This window comes from Acanthaster planci, linkage group LG13 (genome assembly GCF_054643075.1).
Source record: "Acanthaster planci isolate LZ-2023a linkage group LG13, COTS_SCS, whole genome shotgun sequence".
Lineage (NCBI taxonomy): Eukaryota > Metazoa > Echinodermata > Asteroidea > Valvatida > Acanthasteridae > Acanthaster > Acanthaster planci.
The window spans coordinates 4,268,345-4,283,018 of record NC_141789.1 but is presented as its reverse complement, the minus strand read 5'-3'; the positions used below and the strand labels follow the sequence as shown (position 1 = coordinate 4,283,018).

Genomic DNA, 14,674 nt, shown 5'->3' with positions numbered 1-14,674 from the left:
TTTGGTTACCAAGGATTTTCTAGAGGTCCAAGTTGGGCTCAGTTTTCAGTAATTGATAACCTGGAGGTTAAAATATGAGACGGCTATACCCCACCCCTTAATTTGGACATAATTGGTCATACTCCGCCAGAAAGGTGCTGGAAAGCCGCGATGAAGCCTCGTACTTTATGTTGAGGATGGTACAATTTTTAATTATTGTTATTATTACTATTGTTGTTATTATTGTTTGTTTTTGTTTAAAGGTAATTTCTGGTAATGACACCAAGGATTCCCTCAAAAGCGCCCTATGCACTGTATCTCGCAAGCAAGAAACCTGTAGAGAGGAGACAATGAGAAGCAGTAAAAATTTCAGAGGTGAGCAGAAAACCCCGGAGGCATATTTTGGGTAAAAGCAGCGAAATCAGGTGGGGACTGAAAACCCAATCCACATATGCACCGAGTCAGGAATCGAACCCGGACCGCAGAGGTGGAATGCGAGGAAAGAACCACTAAGCAAACCCTGCTCCCATCAACCCGATGTAATGTAAGCAAGCCATGCTTCAAATTATTCATGCCACTTCGTCTGCAGTGTCAGATGATGGCATATTTATTTTGGGCCTACCAAGTGATATCTGCTGCTGCTTGCAAGACAAAAAGCTACTTCTCGAAAACCATTATGTAGAGTGAAATTGTATTGTCTTTTGTACGGACTGAACATGAAAAATCCAGAGGACTTGCAATTTCACGGGGACGTTGATATTGTGATACCACAAATAATACATTTTTCATAGGACCCGAACTTTTGGCACAGGACCCAGCATAACGTCGACTGTGCCTCTATACTGATAACGCAGCCCCGCTCTTGGTCCAAAATCTGCAGGACCCCATTCGGGACTGAGCTGTAAAAAAAAGGGCCGGCGTTTTCTAAAAGTCATTCCCTTTTAATAATTGGGTTGGATAAAAACATTTTGTAACAATTACAAAGATGTGCATGTGTGAGTTTGCAACTGACGTACTGATCTACTGTTTGTTCTCTGTATATGAACACCAACAGCGTATTCTACTGTAATTATGTATTCTGCAATGTACATTTTATGTTTCAAAACCAGTAGGCCTATAATTGAGCTGGAGAATGCTCAACAGAGCATCCAAAATGAAACTGCCTCCAAAAAAGGACAGTAAGAATCCTCAGGGTTGTATATTGAAAGCGACTTCTGCTTCCCTATGTACCGGCCCACTTTTGATGAAAATGGTAAATGTGGACCGCTGGGGTCTGTTTCGGACTTTCTAACATAGTGTTTCGCCTCGTTGTGCTTGTGCTTTACTTTGCACTGAACTGCACTACCTTATATAGTCAAGTCTCCATGGGGTTAAAATCCCCCGTTTCTTGGAATTCTCGTGAAGTTTAATCCGGAAATTCAACTGCATGTAGTCTCACAACAGAGCAAGGAATTGTCCAGTGCATCTTTAACTGGCATAATATACATTAATGAAGCAACACTGAAAATGAAAATATAGTCCTCGTAAAATTTCTTCCGAAGATATTATGATTCCAGGCCCTTATCAATCGATTTGGGTTTCCTACGGAATATTGCAGGAAATTCAGGCCTGCCTAAATAGTTCAGCATGCATCAGCCCAGTTCAATCAAACTACACGCAGTTTAAAAGCATCGGTGGAACCGGGTACCATGTCCCCAAAGTGAGAAGGTTTAAGCCTGTTATGACTTTTAAATATAAATATGCTGAAATGTTACATTAATTCTCATTTTATCATCATCAAAGCTTCCCCCCCCCAAAAAAAGCCATTCCCCCATTTCAGAAATCTCGAAAAAATTACCTTAAAATCCTCCGGATTATTTTCCCAAAGTTTTCTGGATCTGCCCTTAGTATTGGGTAATGAATTATATGTCGAAAGCTGAGCATCACTGGTGGGCATGGATGTCATGGATTCATTATTCATAGTCTGTCTCGGCCCCCTCTGCAATGCACTCATAAAACTCTGTTCAATGTAAGTGCCCTTAATGCTTTTACAACAGCTCCTCAGACATTATACTTCAGAGTTAAATGTCATCAATAATTTATCGTAACATCCATCACTGAAACTGGAAGTGGCATTGATGTTACTTTAGCCTGATTATGTCTGTAAAAGTGTGCCCTAGTTATTACTCTGCACGCGGGTGGTGAGTGCTGCCGAACTCGTAGCAATGCACGTACTATATTATAGCTTTATAACTCCCTAGCACAGGGGAGACGATAAAACCAAAACCCCAATAAAGACTGAGGGGTTTACTTGACGTTACTTATTCATTTTGGAACGAATTGTTGAAGACGGGAACTGCACTGTGCAAAACTTGATTAAATGAAATTTTAAATGTACGAAAACCGTGACTTTCCGTCACCAAAGAGTCTGTGTGACTGTTAGTGTGCTGATAAAACGCCAGTACGGCTTGATGTAAAAAAAACCCAAAGTTCACCCTGCTGTAAACAGTTTCACGTAAACAGGGTATCGCCTGTAAACTTAATTGCAATGGTTTACATCAGTGGCATAAATTTGTGCCGTAAATTAAGGGGATGGGAATGGGGAATCGTGTGGAGGACTGACTTGCCTGGGTATGGAAACATGAAAAGCGCGGGGGGAAGGAGGAGGTGACATCATATCACACTCAATGGCGATGTTCATGATACCGGTATACACCAGTATGACATATTTATTACATTCATGCAGAATCTTAAATCAAAATGGCACATTTTAGGCTTTTTTTTACTGTTTCCACTTTTTGAGTGACATTGAATACATTTCGGTTGTTTTGAAGTTTGAAAAATGCTTCAAATTCTGCTTTCATTTTTCTCGTCACGAAAATGTGGGGGGCATAATTCAACCCCCCCCCGAAAAAAAGTGGGAGGGGGGATATGTACTCGATTCTGGCATTTGCGCCCATTGTTTACATCAACGAGCAGGTTTTTATGTTTTTATAAAAACATTTAATACCTGTTTATTGCACAAAGAAACATTTTCGATACTTGCCAATAACGAACGACGATGAAAGAAAACGCATTTTAATGTATACCACTCACATTTCTCTGCCAAAATTGATAAATCTGTTTCTTTCCAAATAACAGAAACTCCAATAAATTGTATTGGGCTTTTCAACGGAAAGATAATCATGATTCTGTCGGGTCCTTGACAAGATGGCTGGTAATTACAACGGCATGCACGCAGTGTAATAAATGCTTGTCGTGGTAATGAAAATCACTCACCGTGACGCAGCGTAACTCGTGTTAACAACTCTCTTTCTGATTGGCCCACTTACACCTTGGTGAATTGAGGTTGAACCAATAGGAATCGTCCACCTTATGATACTCCCTCTCAACAAGTGATGCGGGCGATCATCTCCGCAGGAGGCTTTTAACACCGCACTGCGCCCATGAGAAATTTTTGTGTACACCAGCTAGAGCAATTTAGGAACGGAATTTAACGTGTGCCGTATTTTGCTAGTGTTTAAATAACTTGCAAGGCTTGGACTGTGATCCAGCACCATCGGAGGTGCAAAGTAGCCACCAGCAACAAAAGATTCGGACATGGTATAGAATTCCTGCAATCATATTTGGAGCAAAAGGTCGCCGTGTTCGTGGAGCAAAATCCAAGGAGTTCCAGAAGCGAAAAGACGTTAAGATCACGGGCGATACGAGATTGTCTAGTCTGCTTTTACTGACAGAAACACCAGCAGGGGCATAAGGAGATGACACAACGCGCAAACTCTGGGAGAAGTGCAACATGCCTGTTGCTGGTGGGTTTTTTTCTTTTAAATATTTTGACACAATCATTAAGTCACTCTGTCTGTGTTACTGGCATCAATGATCAAGGCATGGTGATACGGGGTTATTGCCTCATTGAAAACTCTGTCAATCGCCATTTTCGTATATAGACTGCATTAGAGCAATGACCCTTTCGATCTAGAACCTTTTTTGGGGGGGGGGGAACTTGGAGGCAGTTGAGTTTTCCTGTAACCTTTATGGCTTTGGGGGGTTAAGGGTAAATTTTGGGGCTTCTTGCTCTTTTTCGAGTGACTTGTATTCAACAGTCATTCTCTTTTTCGTGTGGGGGGGTACGCCCCTGTTGCCGTGCCCTTAATCCAGCAATATCGGAGTATATTGTCACTGAAAATTTAACAGCGAAAGCCCAAACGCAGTGGAAAAATTCGGTATCTACTGTACACGAAGTAACTTCGTCTGAACAGCTGTATGCCAACGCAATAATCAGACGTAGATTTTATTGGAAGCTCCTCACATAAACCAAAGTATTTTAAACATTTCCAGACAGAGGACAATGCAACGCTCCCGCGTGGATAAAAAAAAAGAAAGATTAAACATGGTTATCGTAAAACTAAAACCCGCTCATATTAGCACTTTTCTGAGGCGATATTTATTTTTAACTCGAGGTACATTAAAGAAAATATTGATTCCTTAAACCTACTATTCTTGAAATCAAGGTTATACTTCACGCATTCATGAAAACCCAAATTACGGAGAAGTATCGGCTTTAGTTTGAAATCATGACGATAACAAAATTGATTGGAGCACGTTGGCGTAGTGTGTCTTTCCTTGCCCTCCACCTCTCTGGGGGCCTGGGTTTGAATCCGGCTTGATCCACATGTGCATTGGGTTTCCTGTCCCTTCCTGAATCCATGGGTTTTCCCCAAAACATTCATCTGGGGTTTTCTTCATTGCCGTCTTCACTCATTATCATCCTGTAATTGGCACTAAATGCGCTGTTGGATGAACAGATATACTAAACAAATAAATAAGAATATATGAAGTCCTTTCCTTTCTGGTATGTGTTATGGAGAACAGCACACTTTCTGTTAGTTTTCGTCTTCGCAATTTTCTTCTATTCGTTGCCTGCCAAGTACGATTTTTATGTAAATGTGTAATGCATTGCAGTTTCATTTCGAAGGAGATGATTTTTGTTAACCCTTTGGTAATTCTGTTGAAATGTAATCCTGGGTTTCAAATTGCGTTTTTCCAAAGAAAAGGATCATGTTGGGCACTGTTGTGAAGGCAGTGCGAACATATTACAGCAGGGCACCATGCTTAGAATGTATTTCGTGTATGATTGCTTCTTATTTGCCGAACTTCAGCAAGTTTTTATTCCATATTATACAACAAAGGAGGTTGTTGACAGGTATCAGTCTGTTACTACGGCAATACAGCTTTATCTCATCCTTGCAAAATCCAAGTTTCGAAAAACAACATCTCTACAGAGGGTCACTTCCAACAAAGAGTTTTGGTCCTCATTAAACTACAAATATGATAAAGTAAGATATTGTGTAAATCCCCTCCAATATGTCACTCTGTGTTACCCATAGAATTACCTTCTTCTTAACTTTTACCAATAATTGTAAGTCTGGCACAGTTTTGTTGTGATGGTTATTAAATTGTGTAGTTTCCCGTCTTGTGTGTGTCACAACTATTTTCCGTGACGTTTTGATGTCACCAATAAACTAGCAAATGGGGTAAGTTTTAAAATTAAGGGGAAAAAATCAAATAGTACTATCACTCACGTTAAATGCAATTTTATTGATAAATAGAATCTTGAGTGAATAGAAACCAAATACCTCTTAACAATGGTGTAAGGAGGGGGAGAAAAAAGTGTTATTTGCTTCACGAGCAAGGTGTGGTCGCACATTGGAGTCGAGGATGACCACAAGAAATCAAGAGTATCAGACATCCAGTTTGAATAATTAGTAATTATCGCCGGTTGTTGTGAAGGCTTTCATTTCGACCTTTCTGTTTGCTCAGCCAGAATCCTGCGCTTATCGCGCAGGAAATTAACTTACGACACCCAATTTAGCGCTTTCTGTCCGGGCGGGCATTCGTATTCACATTGGCGCATGTGGTCGTGCCCTCACTAGTGATGTGAACGAATATGGTTGGATTTGTTGAGTATCGAGTTGTCTGTCACAAAGCGAGACAAAAACTATATTACGGCGACCGTACGGTTGTCCTCTGAAGAGAACTAAGCGTTTCAGAGGTTACTACGGATGAATTTCCTCCTGCAATTTCTGTAAAGCTGAGTCATGTTTAATGGAATTAGTCCAAACAATTGGGGGAAACACTAGTGATTCTTTTTTTATTTCCCCGTGAAAAGGATTTTCCCGTTAAGGAACGAGAGATTGCTACGTCGACTAAAAATTGTTAAATGTACAATATTCACATTTCTCATTGCGAAACAATTTTTTGGTCCTAATAAAAGAAATTGCGAATTGGACATCATTGTGAAGAAAGCTACAGGTCTTCTGTTATTTCCACTCTGAGAACTGAATCTGCTTGCCCTGAAGAAGGTACTCAGTTACCAAAAGCTCGGCAATTACATACTCAGAGCACTGATTTGATATTATATTCTCGCCCGCGCTGAGATTTTCATGTTCTGTTCGGGTGAGTTCTTTGTTTTCACTGTTTATGCTTTGAAAAGGGACTCCATGCCTGTGCCTGATATTTGGCTGACGGAGAAATTTGACAGTCAAATTCGAAACTAAAGAGAGATCGAGATACTGAAGTACGCCATTCTTTAGAAATAGGCTGGCATTTGTAATAACCGAAGTTTCATAAAACGGATTCAAATACTAGCTTAGAAATATTACAATATTACGAAACAAGACAAAAACCATTCAACCACTTCTGCCATAAAGCATTAGGCCTAGAAACGTAGAAACAAGTTGACGGTTTTTAATTACTGTTGCCGAGACATGTCCCGTCATTTCCTCATTTATTTTAGTGAAACAAAGACCATCTCATTGTATGGAAGGTTGCTCGACTTGTTACTTGAAAATTAGCTCCTAAAATCAATATTTTTGTTTTCGTGCGGATTTGTTCTTCTAGGCCGAGTGTTCTTTATGATCGCAGTGCAAGACGGATATTGAGCTCCTGCGTAGTCCCCCGCTTCATTAGACAGGTGACTTGGTCAATCTTGAGGAAATATTTCGCGAGTTGGTCAATAGGGGAAGCGATGTACCAAATGCTTATTAGCCTTTTAAAAGGGAAATATAATTCTGATATCTGGACCGCTGTTGTGTTCATGGCAAACACATTGTTATGTACGTAAATCCTGCTCAATTTATCACCTAGTTTGACCAGGAGGTACGTGTGAACCTCTGAGTGACTCTCTCGTTTCCTTTCAGCGTACAAAATTGCTCGAATTTACAAACTGTAAAACCAACTAGTGTAAAATGTTGGCCACTTTGTTTTTAACAGACAGTATACGTCAATCGTATTCGGATAAACTTGCATCGCCTTTTCAGAATTTACTCGGGGGTAAATATCCGATCCCCTTTTCAAATTAGTGCGAGCACGAGGCCAGCCCCACGACCTGGGCCGGGAGGAGGGGGAGGGCGCGCGTTTTACGTACCCCTGGATGTATGTGTCCCCGGGTATCCCCTTCTGAAATCTTAAAACATGCAATGACTGTACAAGCTGCTGGTTCATTGACTTTCAGTGGCCCCTGAAAAAAATGTGGACACTCCCAGACCCCCACGAGAACTTTCAACGGAATAACACCACCAGGATCGACTAGAATCTCATTGCAATACCCCCGGCAGATGACCCGGTGGTGTTACGCTCACAGAGACCAGCACCTGCTCAACTATATTAGCACAGAAACGTTTTCGAAGCGCAGCTGCTCTAGCGAAGTGGGGAAAGACTTTCGGACCCCTTGCTCCGCCCATATGGGATGTATGCATGCCTTTTTATGGTGAAGGAAAGTATGGGATATAAAGGCTGATCCGCAAGGGCGTCGAATGGACTGATAGCAATAAACTGTTCAATGGCGGATCCAGGATTTTCGAACAGGTTAGCTGAGGTGCGCTCAATAGGTCTATACATGTGACAAAAAAGGCCTTCTGCATCTGTTTCTTACTGCGCAAACAACCCAGGGGGGTTATAAACGTGTAGGCGTAGTGTTGGCAGCAAGCGAAAACTTAGTCAAGAGGGCGAGCGCGTTTTAAGAGGTATATCTAGGATTAGCAAGCCGAATTTAAAAGCGTCGACAGCAGTGGCTTCCCAAATGAAGTAAGAAAGGTGGTTCCATTCTAAAACTGGGCCTGGGATTCACGAGTTTTTGTATCAGTCCTTCTGGCGTGAAAAGGATTTTTTCAGCTTCCACCTTGGCGTGCTTTCGCGATGGACTGATCTACGCAGTAAACGAGATTTTCTCCTGTAAAAGCAGTGGTTGTCATGAAGGGTAACCCCGCTGTGATTAAGTGTTCACAGTCACTCCCAATCGAGTAGTCCACGCAATGTGGTAGATGGATCATCCTGTCTCAACCTCCTTTCACCCTCAGATTGTTTCACCAGTGCATGGACAGTTTCGGTAACTGTTTATTATTTACAGCCAGCCTTCTAATCGTATTTTTAAAAAGTCAATTAATAAAGTGTCTTCGCGTAAATTTTCTTTAACTTGTGAGCCAATTTGACGAATACGCCCGTAATGTAATGAGACCGATTATTGTTATCACATGCAGAAGAGTAAACATTACTTGGCAATTTGTTTCAATTTGGTTTGAAGCCCGCGATGGTCGTTATTTCTTGGCACGTAATGACAGCCTTCATTTGACAAATTTGCTTTGTTTTCAGGAATCGTTATGTCAATTAATCCTTCGCCTTCTCAATGTTTGTTAACCCCATGATGTACCGTCTTATAAGTTGGAATGAGGCTCAGGGTGAGTTGAATATGTTGAGTAGGCCCTTGGGGAGGATCGTGAGCTGTCACTTGTCTGTCACGTAGCCTATAAATGAACTCTCTGACCGCATGACGTTGCGGAGGGAGTGCAGGATATATGAAAAACCTGGGAAAAGGTCCAACTAATTCAAACTATTAGGGTTACATAAAACTCGTTAACTTCCCCCCCATCTCCCCCCAAAGAATGCGTAGCCCCGAAAATTTGAGTATGAATTTACTAGTTTCACAACGTGCCTAATTTGTCCCTAATTTTTCTTACGGACGTTATTCACAATGTAATGAGGGCAGGCGTACGCGTCCAACCTGAACTGTCATGCACCGATTGACATTGACGTAGCTTTATTGTCCTTTCTACGCGTGAATTTCGGGGCAGCCAATTGAGTGGAAAGTAGCCGTGGTTGTTGCTACCAAGCTGCTACAACACTGAAAACAAACAAGTTCTTGTACACTCATCGGGGCCCACAACACCTATGCAACTTGTAGGATAAGAACTTCGCCCGTTGATTGTCTTACATACTGCAGTAGATTCTAAAGGTGATGAATAACCAGCCCCCCCCACACACAATTTGATTCCTCCACACAAGTTGAAACTGCGCGAGAGAGCGTCACAGGTGTCTTGAAATTCTAATTCCAAACATTTCAAATATCAACAATAAATGTCTACACGAAAATGTATAATTTGAGTGGTTCGGCCACTTAATGGAAAACAGCAGTTTATTGCTAAAAGATATTTATGATCGGAGCCTATTCAAACCCAAAATAAAACAAATACATCAAGCTTGTCATTATAAATTTGCCTGTCATTTCGATACATCACAGCACAAACACACAATATACCACTTTTTGGAATGCCACTGGCTATGTCCATTTCCATTATGAGCAAATTGAGAATAAAATATTTATGAGGAACTCTCATGTACTTCCAACAGGCTGTTTTAATGGATATTAGTGTGCGCGATGCCTCAGTGCTCCCCTGAATAAAGAGAAAAAAACCACGCCGTGAAAAGTTTGTAAGAAAGGTCTGACAAATGCCGGGGTTGCCTTGGCAACTTATGATGCCTTTGTACATATTTCATTGCCGCTTATAGTCGTTTGCCCAACTTACGGGCTCGCGATAATGCATTATTGCTGTTTACCATTGTCTCCACAGGTTGGTGGCGATCAGTACGCACAAGTTGATGCTATCCATTATCTTGTATTTCTCCCAGAGTTCGTGTCCCTTGTGCATAACTAATACCTCTGCAGAGCTCCGTCTCGGACTTTGATATTCCAGCAATTAGAATCTCTGAGTGACCTGGACGACTGTAGTTTGTATAAGCACACATCATCTGAGGAGCATCTAGGGCTGAAAAATGGATGGTTAAAAACCAAAGAAAGAAAGAAAACCCCAAAGCAAAGCAAAACAAAACAAAACGGAGCTGTTCTTGCTGGAGCATTTCATTGATTTTTGGATTGCATTTGCAAACATTATGAATAGGCCTACATGTAGTTAAAATTAACCTAGTTGGCAAAAGTGCGTTGCATTTATTCCACCAAAAAAATCTAGTTTCGAATTGAGCGATGTATTCTGGACTTTTATTCTCGTGACTTTGATCATACTTTCAGACGTGGACTCAAATCGATTTTTTTTTCTAGTTGGGTTGTTTTTCAAGGACGTCATCGTGCTGGGGACACGGGGGGGTCGTGTTTTCTCACTACTGGATGCAGGCCAGTAAATAGGCCGAAAACTGCTTGCGCGAGCCAAATCACGTAAGTAGTACGCTCTCAAATTCTCTACGAAGTAGCGCATTTTGTGGCCCATGAACCTGAAGATTTGTGAAAAATACAGGTTAAGGTGGGCAAAGGTTTGCATCTGAGTGAGATTTGGAACTGAGAAATCGGTGCCTGAAAAAGGGTATATTTTTCGAGAGGTGTATGCATTGATATTTCAAAATGGCACGGGCTTCACGACTGAATTTAGGGGGTGACCTTCCGCGGAAATAAATATCTTCAAAAGCCATCCTTTAATGAATGGAAATTTGAAAAGACAATGAAAAATCATAAACTGGGCTTTAATTTGATATACATCTCGAACCTCTGAGAAACTCGTGAGAATTTTTCCTGATGTTTTGAAGTTGGGGTTTTGATCACTGTTGGCTATGGCAGTTTACTTACTGGCCTGCGACCTACTGTTAATGTCAAAGGGCGACCTCTATTGAAATTCCCAAGTCGAATTAAAAAGCGGTAACTGGACTTCAATGACGACGATGTACATTTACAAAATGCAAAGACCTCCAGACTAAAACGTAGCGATATCAATACCGCAGTGCCGGGAAGTTCAACGTAAGCTTGTTTAAGGTCTCTTGGCCCACAGGATTCCTATTTCTTGTTGGCTTTACTGCTTGAACAATTTTACTTTAGTACCCAAGTTACGCCCCAACTATAGCATTAGTGACTAGTTGGGACCACAGACACTAGACTAGTCGACGTAGACCACAGAGCAAGGACAGAGAGACGGGCAGCTCCTGTGTGTAGAGATAGGTGTAGAAATCAGTGGTTCAAAACAACGGCGGGGTACTGTAGCCGAGACGGCACCCGACTAAATCCAAAAGCGTTAGCAAATTCACCTTTACGCACAGTTGAAAAATTCCAGCCATAAAATTTTATTAAGCCATTTTTCGATTGTGAAAAAAAATTCCTCTGTTTTTTTGGTTTTTTTTTTTGCCCATGCAGATTCGGAAAAGTATGGTTGCAACATTTGAACAGAAGAGATACAAAAGAGCAAAAACGGGAGTGTCTTTTTAGAGCATGTATATAACAACAAATTCATACATAGGATTCCCAGTGTGTCGCGCAATTTGCTCAGAACGTGCTGCCATCCATCGTTTTGCCCACTGCTTGCCCACGCTTTTTCAAATCACAGTTATACACGCAAGACTGGTGGTCTATGTGTTATATGTCTGTGGTTGGAACCGTCCCAACTATGTTCCAACTAGCATGCTGTAGTTGGGCCAACCCAACTACTGCACAGATGTCCGATGTGTATGTGCCTATCATGTGTCAAAGTTTTATTGTTTACAATGTCATGTCATAAATGAAGTGCCATATTTTAGATGAACTTTGTCAAGTGTGAGATTCCTAAACCTTGATAAGGTTGGGAACATGCCATAAAAATTGGTCAACAATAGTTGGGCTAGCCTAACTGCAGCACTACAGTTGGAACTGTAGTTGGGGCGTAACACCCCTAAAAAATCAGTTTGGAACAGCAAAATCCTTAAAAATAACTATCCAGTTGTGCTCAAAATGCTCAACACTACCTTGGTAGTTCAATAAACCTTTTCCATGTTCACAATGCATTATGGGTTAGGATGACAAGCAATGTATTTTAATTTTTATGCACGACCCTCTGGGGAAAGTGAACCAGTCAGAAATCAATTTACAGTTTTCTACTAATCAGAAATCAAATTACAGTTTTCTATTAAATCTTTTTTATGTATCTGCTCATCACCTCACAGCAGTGATGGAGTCGAGTCCATCAAATCCGAGTCCGGGCCAGGCTGAGTCCACAAGGGTGCAAGCCAAGTCCGAGTCCATTTTTGTCCGAGTCTGGCTCAAGTCTGAGTCCATATTGTCGAGTCCAAGCCGAGTCTGAATCCCAATATTTCCCTCCTGGGCCTAAATCCCAGACACACCAGAGATTTTGTTTGAATCGAAGAATATCAATGTCATTTGGCAACACAACATCGTATACACCACATTGCCACACTCGTGATTCATTCAAAAGTTTCTGTTTCAGCCCTGAAATCTGATGAGCAGGCTCAGTGCTTACATGAGTAATTATCCAAGAATTTGCAGTTGCATGGGATATCTGCCCCTCCGGGACACAAACAGACACTCTCTGGCGGGCAATACTCACTTTTGGAAAGCGTTTGAAATGAATCCGTGACCGTGAAGAACCACGTACATTCATGGGTCTGTGTCTAGATTTACAGGTCAATTTGGTCCCTTTTGAAAAATGTGATAATTGTTATCTTGGACATGACTTTATCGGTTATGCTCTGTTTTTGTCAGTTCGGTCATAAAGGCCTGGTTATTGGCTCTTTTTGGAAAAATTGAAAATTAAATGTTTGTGTACAATAGTTCCGAGTTGACTCGGACCAAGTTGATTATGGACTGAGTTGATTACAAACTGAGTTGATTATGGACTGAGTTGACTGGTGCCCTATGTCAAGACTGTACAGTACTTATTTTGAAGGATGCTTCCTTCAAAGGTGCCGCACAAAGTTGTTCCCAACTTCTCTGTGCACACCTTACCGCAAAATTTGCATTTTGCTTTTTGAAGGCTGGCTGCTTCTTGATGGCTTATAAAGCAAAAATGGATCATCTGTGACAGGGGACATGGTTTGATGAACTGACAGGGCAAGACGCGCTAGGCAAATGACTAAACGTGATGCATGCATGTACACAGCATGTAAGGTATACATGTACCTATGAACTTGTGTATAAAAAGATGGACAGGACACCAGTCAACTTTGCCTATTTCTTTTAATACGGTGTTTGACCTGTCCAGTGATTCCAACATGATGAACAAATTTTGTGTGTGCCAAATTTAATCCACACATTCTATATTACCGATTTAAAAAATGATTGTTATTTAAGTATTGACTGAATATGTATGAAGGAGTTTTATGGTGTCACTGTCACTCTGAAGTCACAAGTACATAAGAACAAGACTTACTGTAAGCAAGTCCATTCTTCATGGAAAAAACGTTTTCATGCCGCACTGCACAGGCAACTCTGTCAAATCAGTTGCATGGTTCTTACACATGCTTGCCATTGTCTCAGGCCCAAAAAGGATGGTTCATCATGAACCAAACAATTATGGGCAACAGATGTGGGACACTGTTTCCACTGAAATTTCTGAATTTTAAATACAGTTTTTGAATGGACTTGATTTGCATCCGATATGTAGTCTGAGTCAGCCACTAACCGAGTCCGAGCTAAGCCAAGTCCAAAATGACCTGAGTCCGAGCTGTCACGAGTCAAAAAAATTGGACTTGAATCCTCCATCACTGACTCACAGATGCAGATATTGTACAAGAAACATTTCAAAATAACAAATTTTCAAATGTTGGTAGAAGAAATCACCCTTCATTATCTTTTTTAAGGGCACCAGTCACTCTGCAGGTTGAAAATAAGCGTGACTGGTCAAAGTGGGATGAATGAGCTACAAGTCATGATTTTGATTGGACAGTACTAAAACATTAATATTAACGATCTTAGTCAAAGCATGGTCCTTGACAAAAACTGGTGTTGTTGGAAGGCATTCTCCAAAGTTTCCTTTCCTGCTAAGGTTTAAACGTTGAAGTTTGTGAATATCTTTATCCCAAATCAATAATGCAACACTGTGTCAGAAGGGGATGGCTTGAACTGGAGTATAAAATGTACATGTATAAATGTACATGTATGTTTGCTTACATTTTAATGTCATGTTTTTCTCACTGTATTCTAGGTGGGGCTGTTGGGAGCACTCTTTTGGAATGGCCAGGGTGAGCGTTGTTTATGTTGCAATAGTGTCTTTTTTTACGTAAGGGCAAAACTCACACAAATTAACATCTCCCTGACAGAAATATGTCTTTCAAGATACATTTTTTCAACTTTTGATACACAGTTTTTAAGCAGTTCTTTTTTTTGGAGGATGGTTTGTTATCAACCTTATTTTTGTGTGTAATAGTCAATGAGTTTTCACAGTCCTCTTCCAAGTTATATTTCATAACATGCAAGTAAATAATTGTGCACAAAAAACGTGCCTTTGATCTTTTTACTCTTTCACCCCAAAAGGTGTTTATGAATGGGAATAAGGGCATGATGGGTGGTTTTAAACCACTGTGTTTTAACAGTAGTTTTAACTAAAACTAGTTAAAGACTCAGTTGTTCCCCAGGCCCCCCCAGTCAATGTTAAACGTACTACTTTAAAGCCAA

The 14,674-nt window shown here is 40.9% G+C and overlaps 1 protein-coding gene across 3 annotated transcripts in view; it reads left to right on the top strand.

Annotated features, from left to right (window-relative positions):
* The first annotated feature begins 3,359 nt into the window (after positions 1–3,359).
* Positions 3,360–14,674, top strand: part of LOC110981257 (uncharacterized) — a 45,186-nt gene continuing 33,871 nt past the window's right edge. For 2 of the 3 annotated variants that reach the window (XM_022238671.2, XM_087144933.1), the window contains exons 1-2: positions 3,360–3,767; positions 14,205–14,241. In XM_022238671.2, coding sequence (XP_022094363.2) covers positions 3,720–3,767; positions 14,205–14,241 — 85 coding nt within the window. In that variant the 5' untranslated portion in view covers positions 3,360–3,719. The remainder of the gene's footprint in view (positions 3,768–14,204; positions 14,242–14,674) is intronic. The other variant, XM_087144934.1, reaches the window with a different exon arrangement.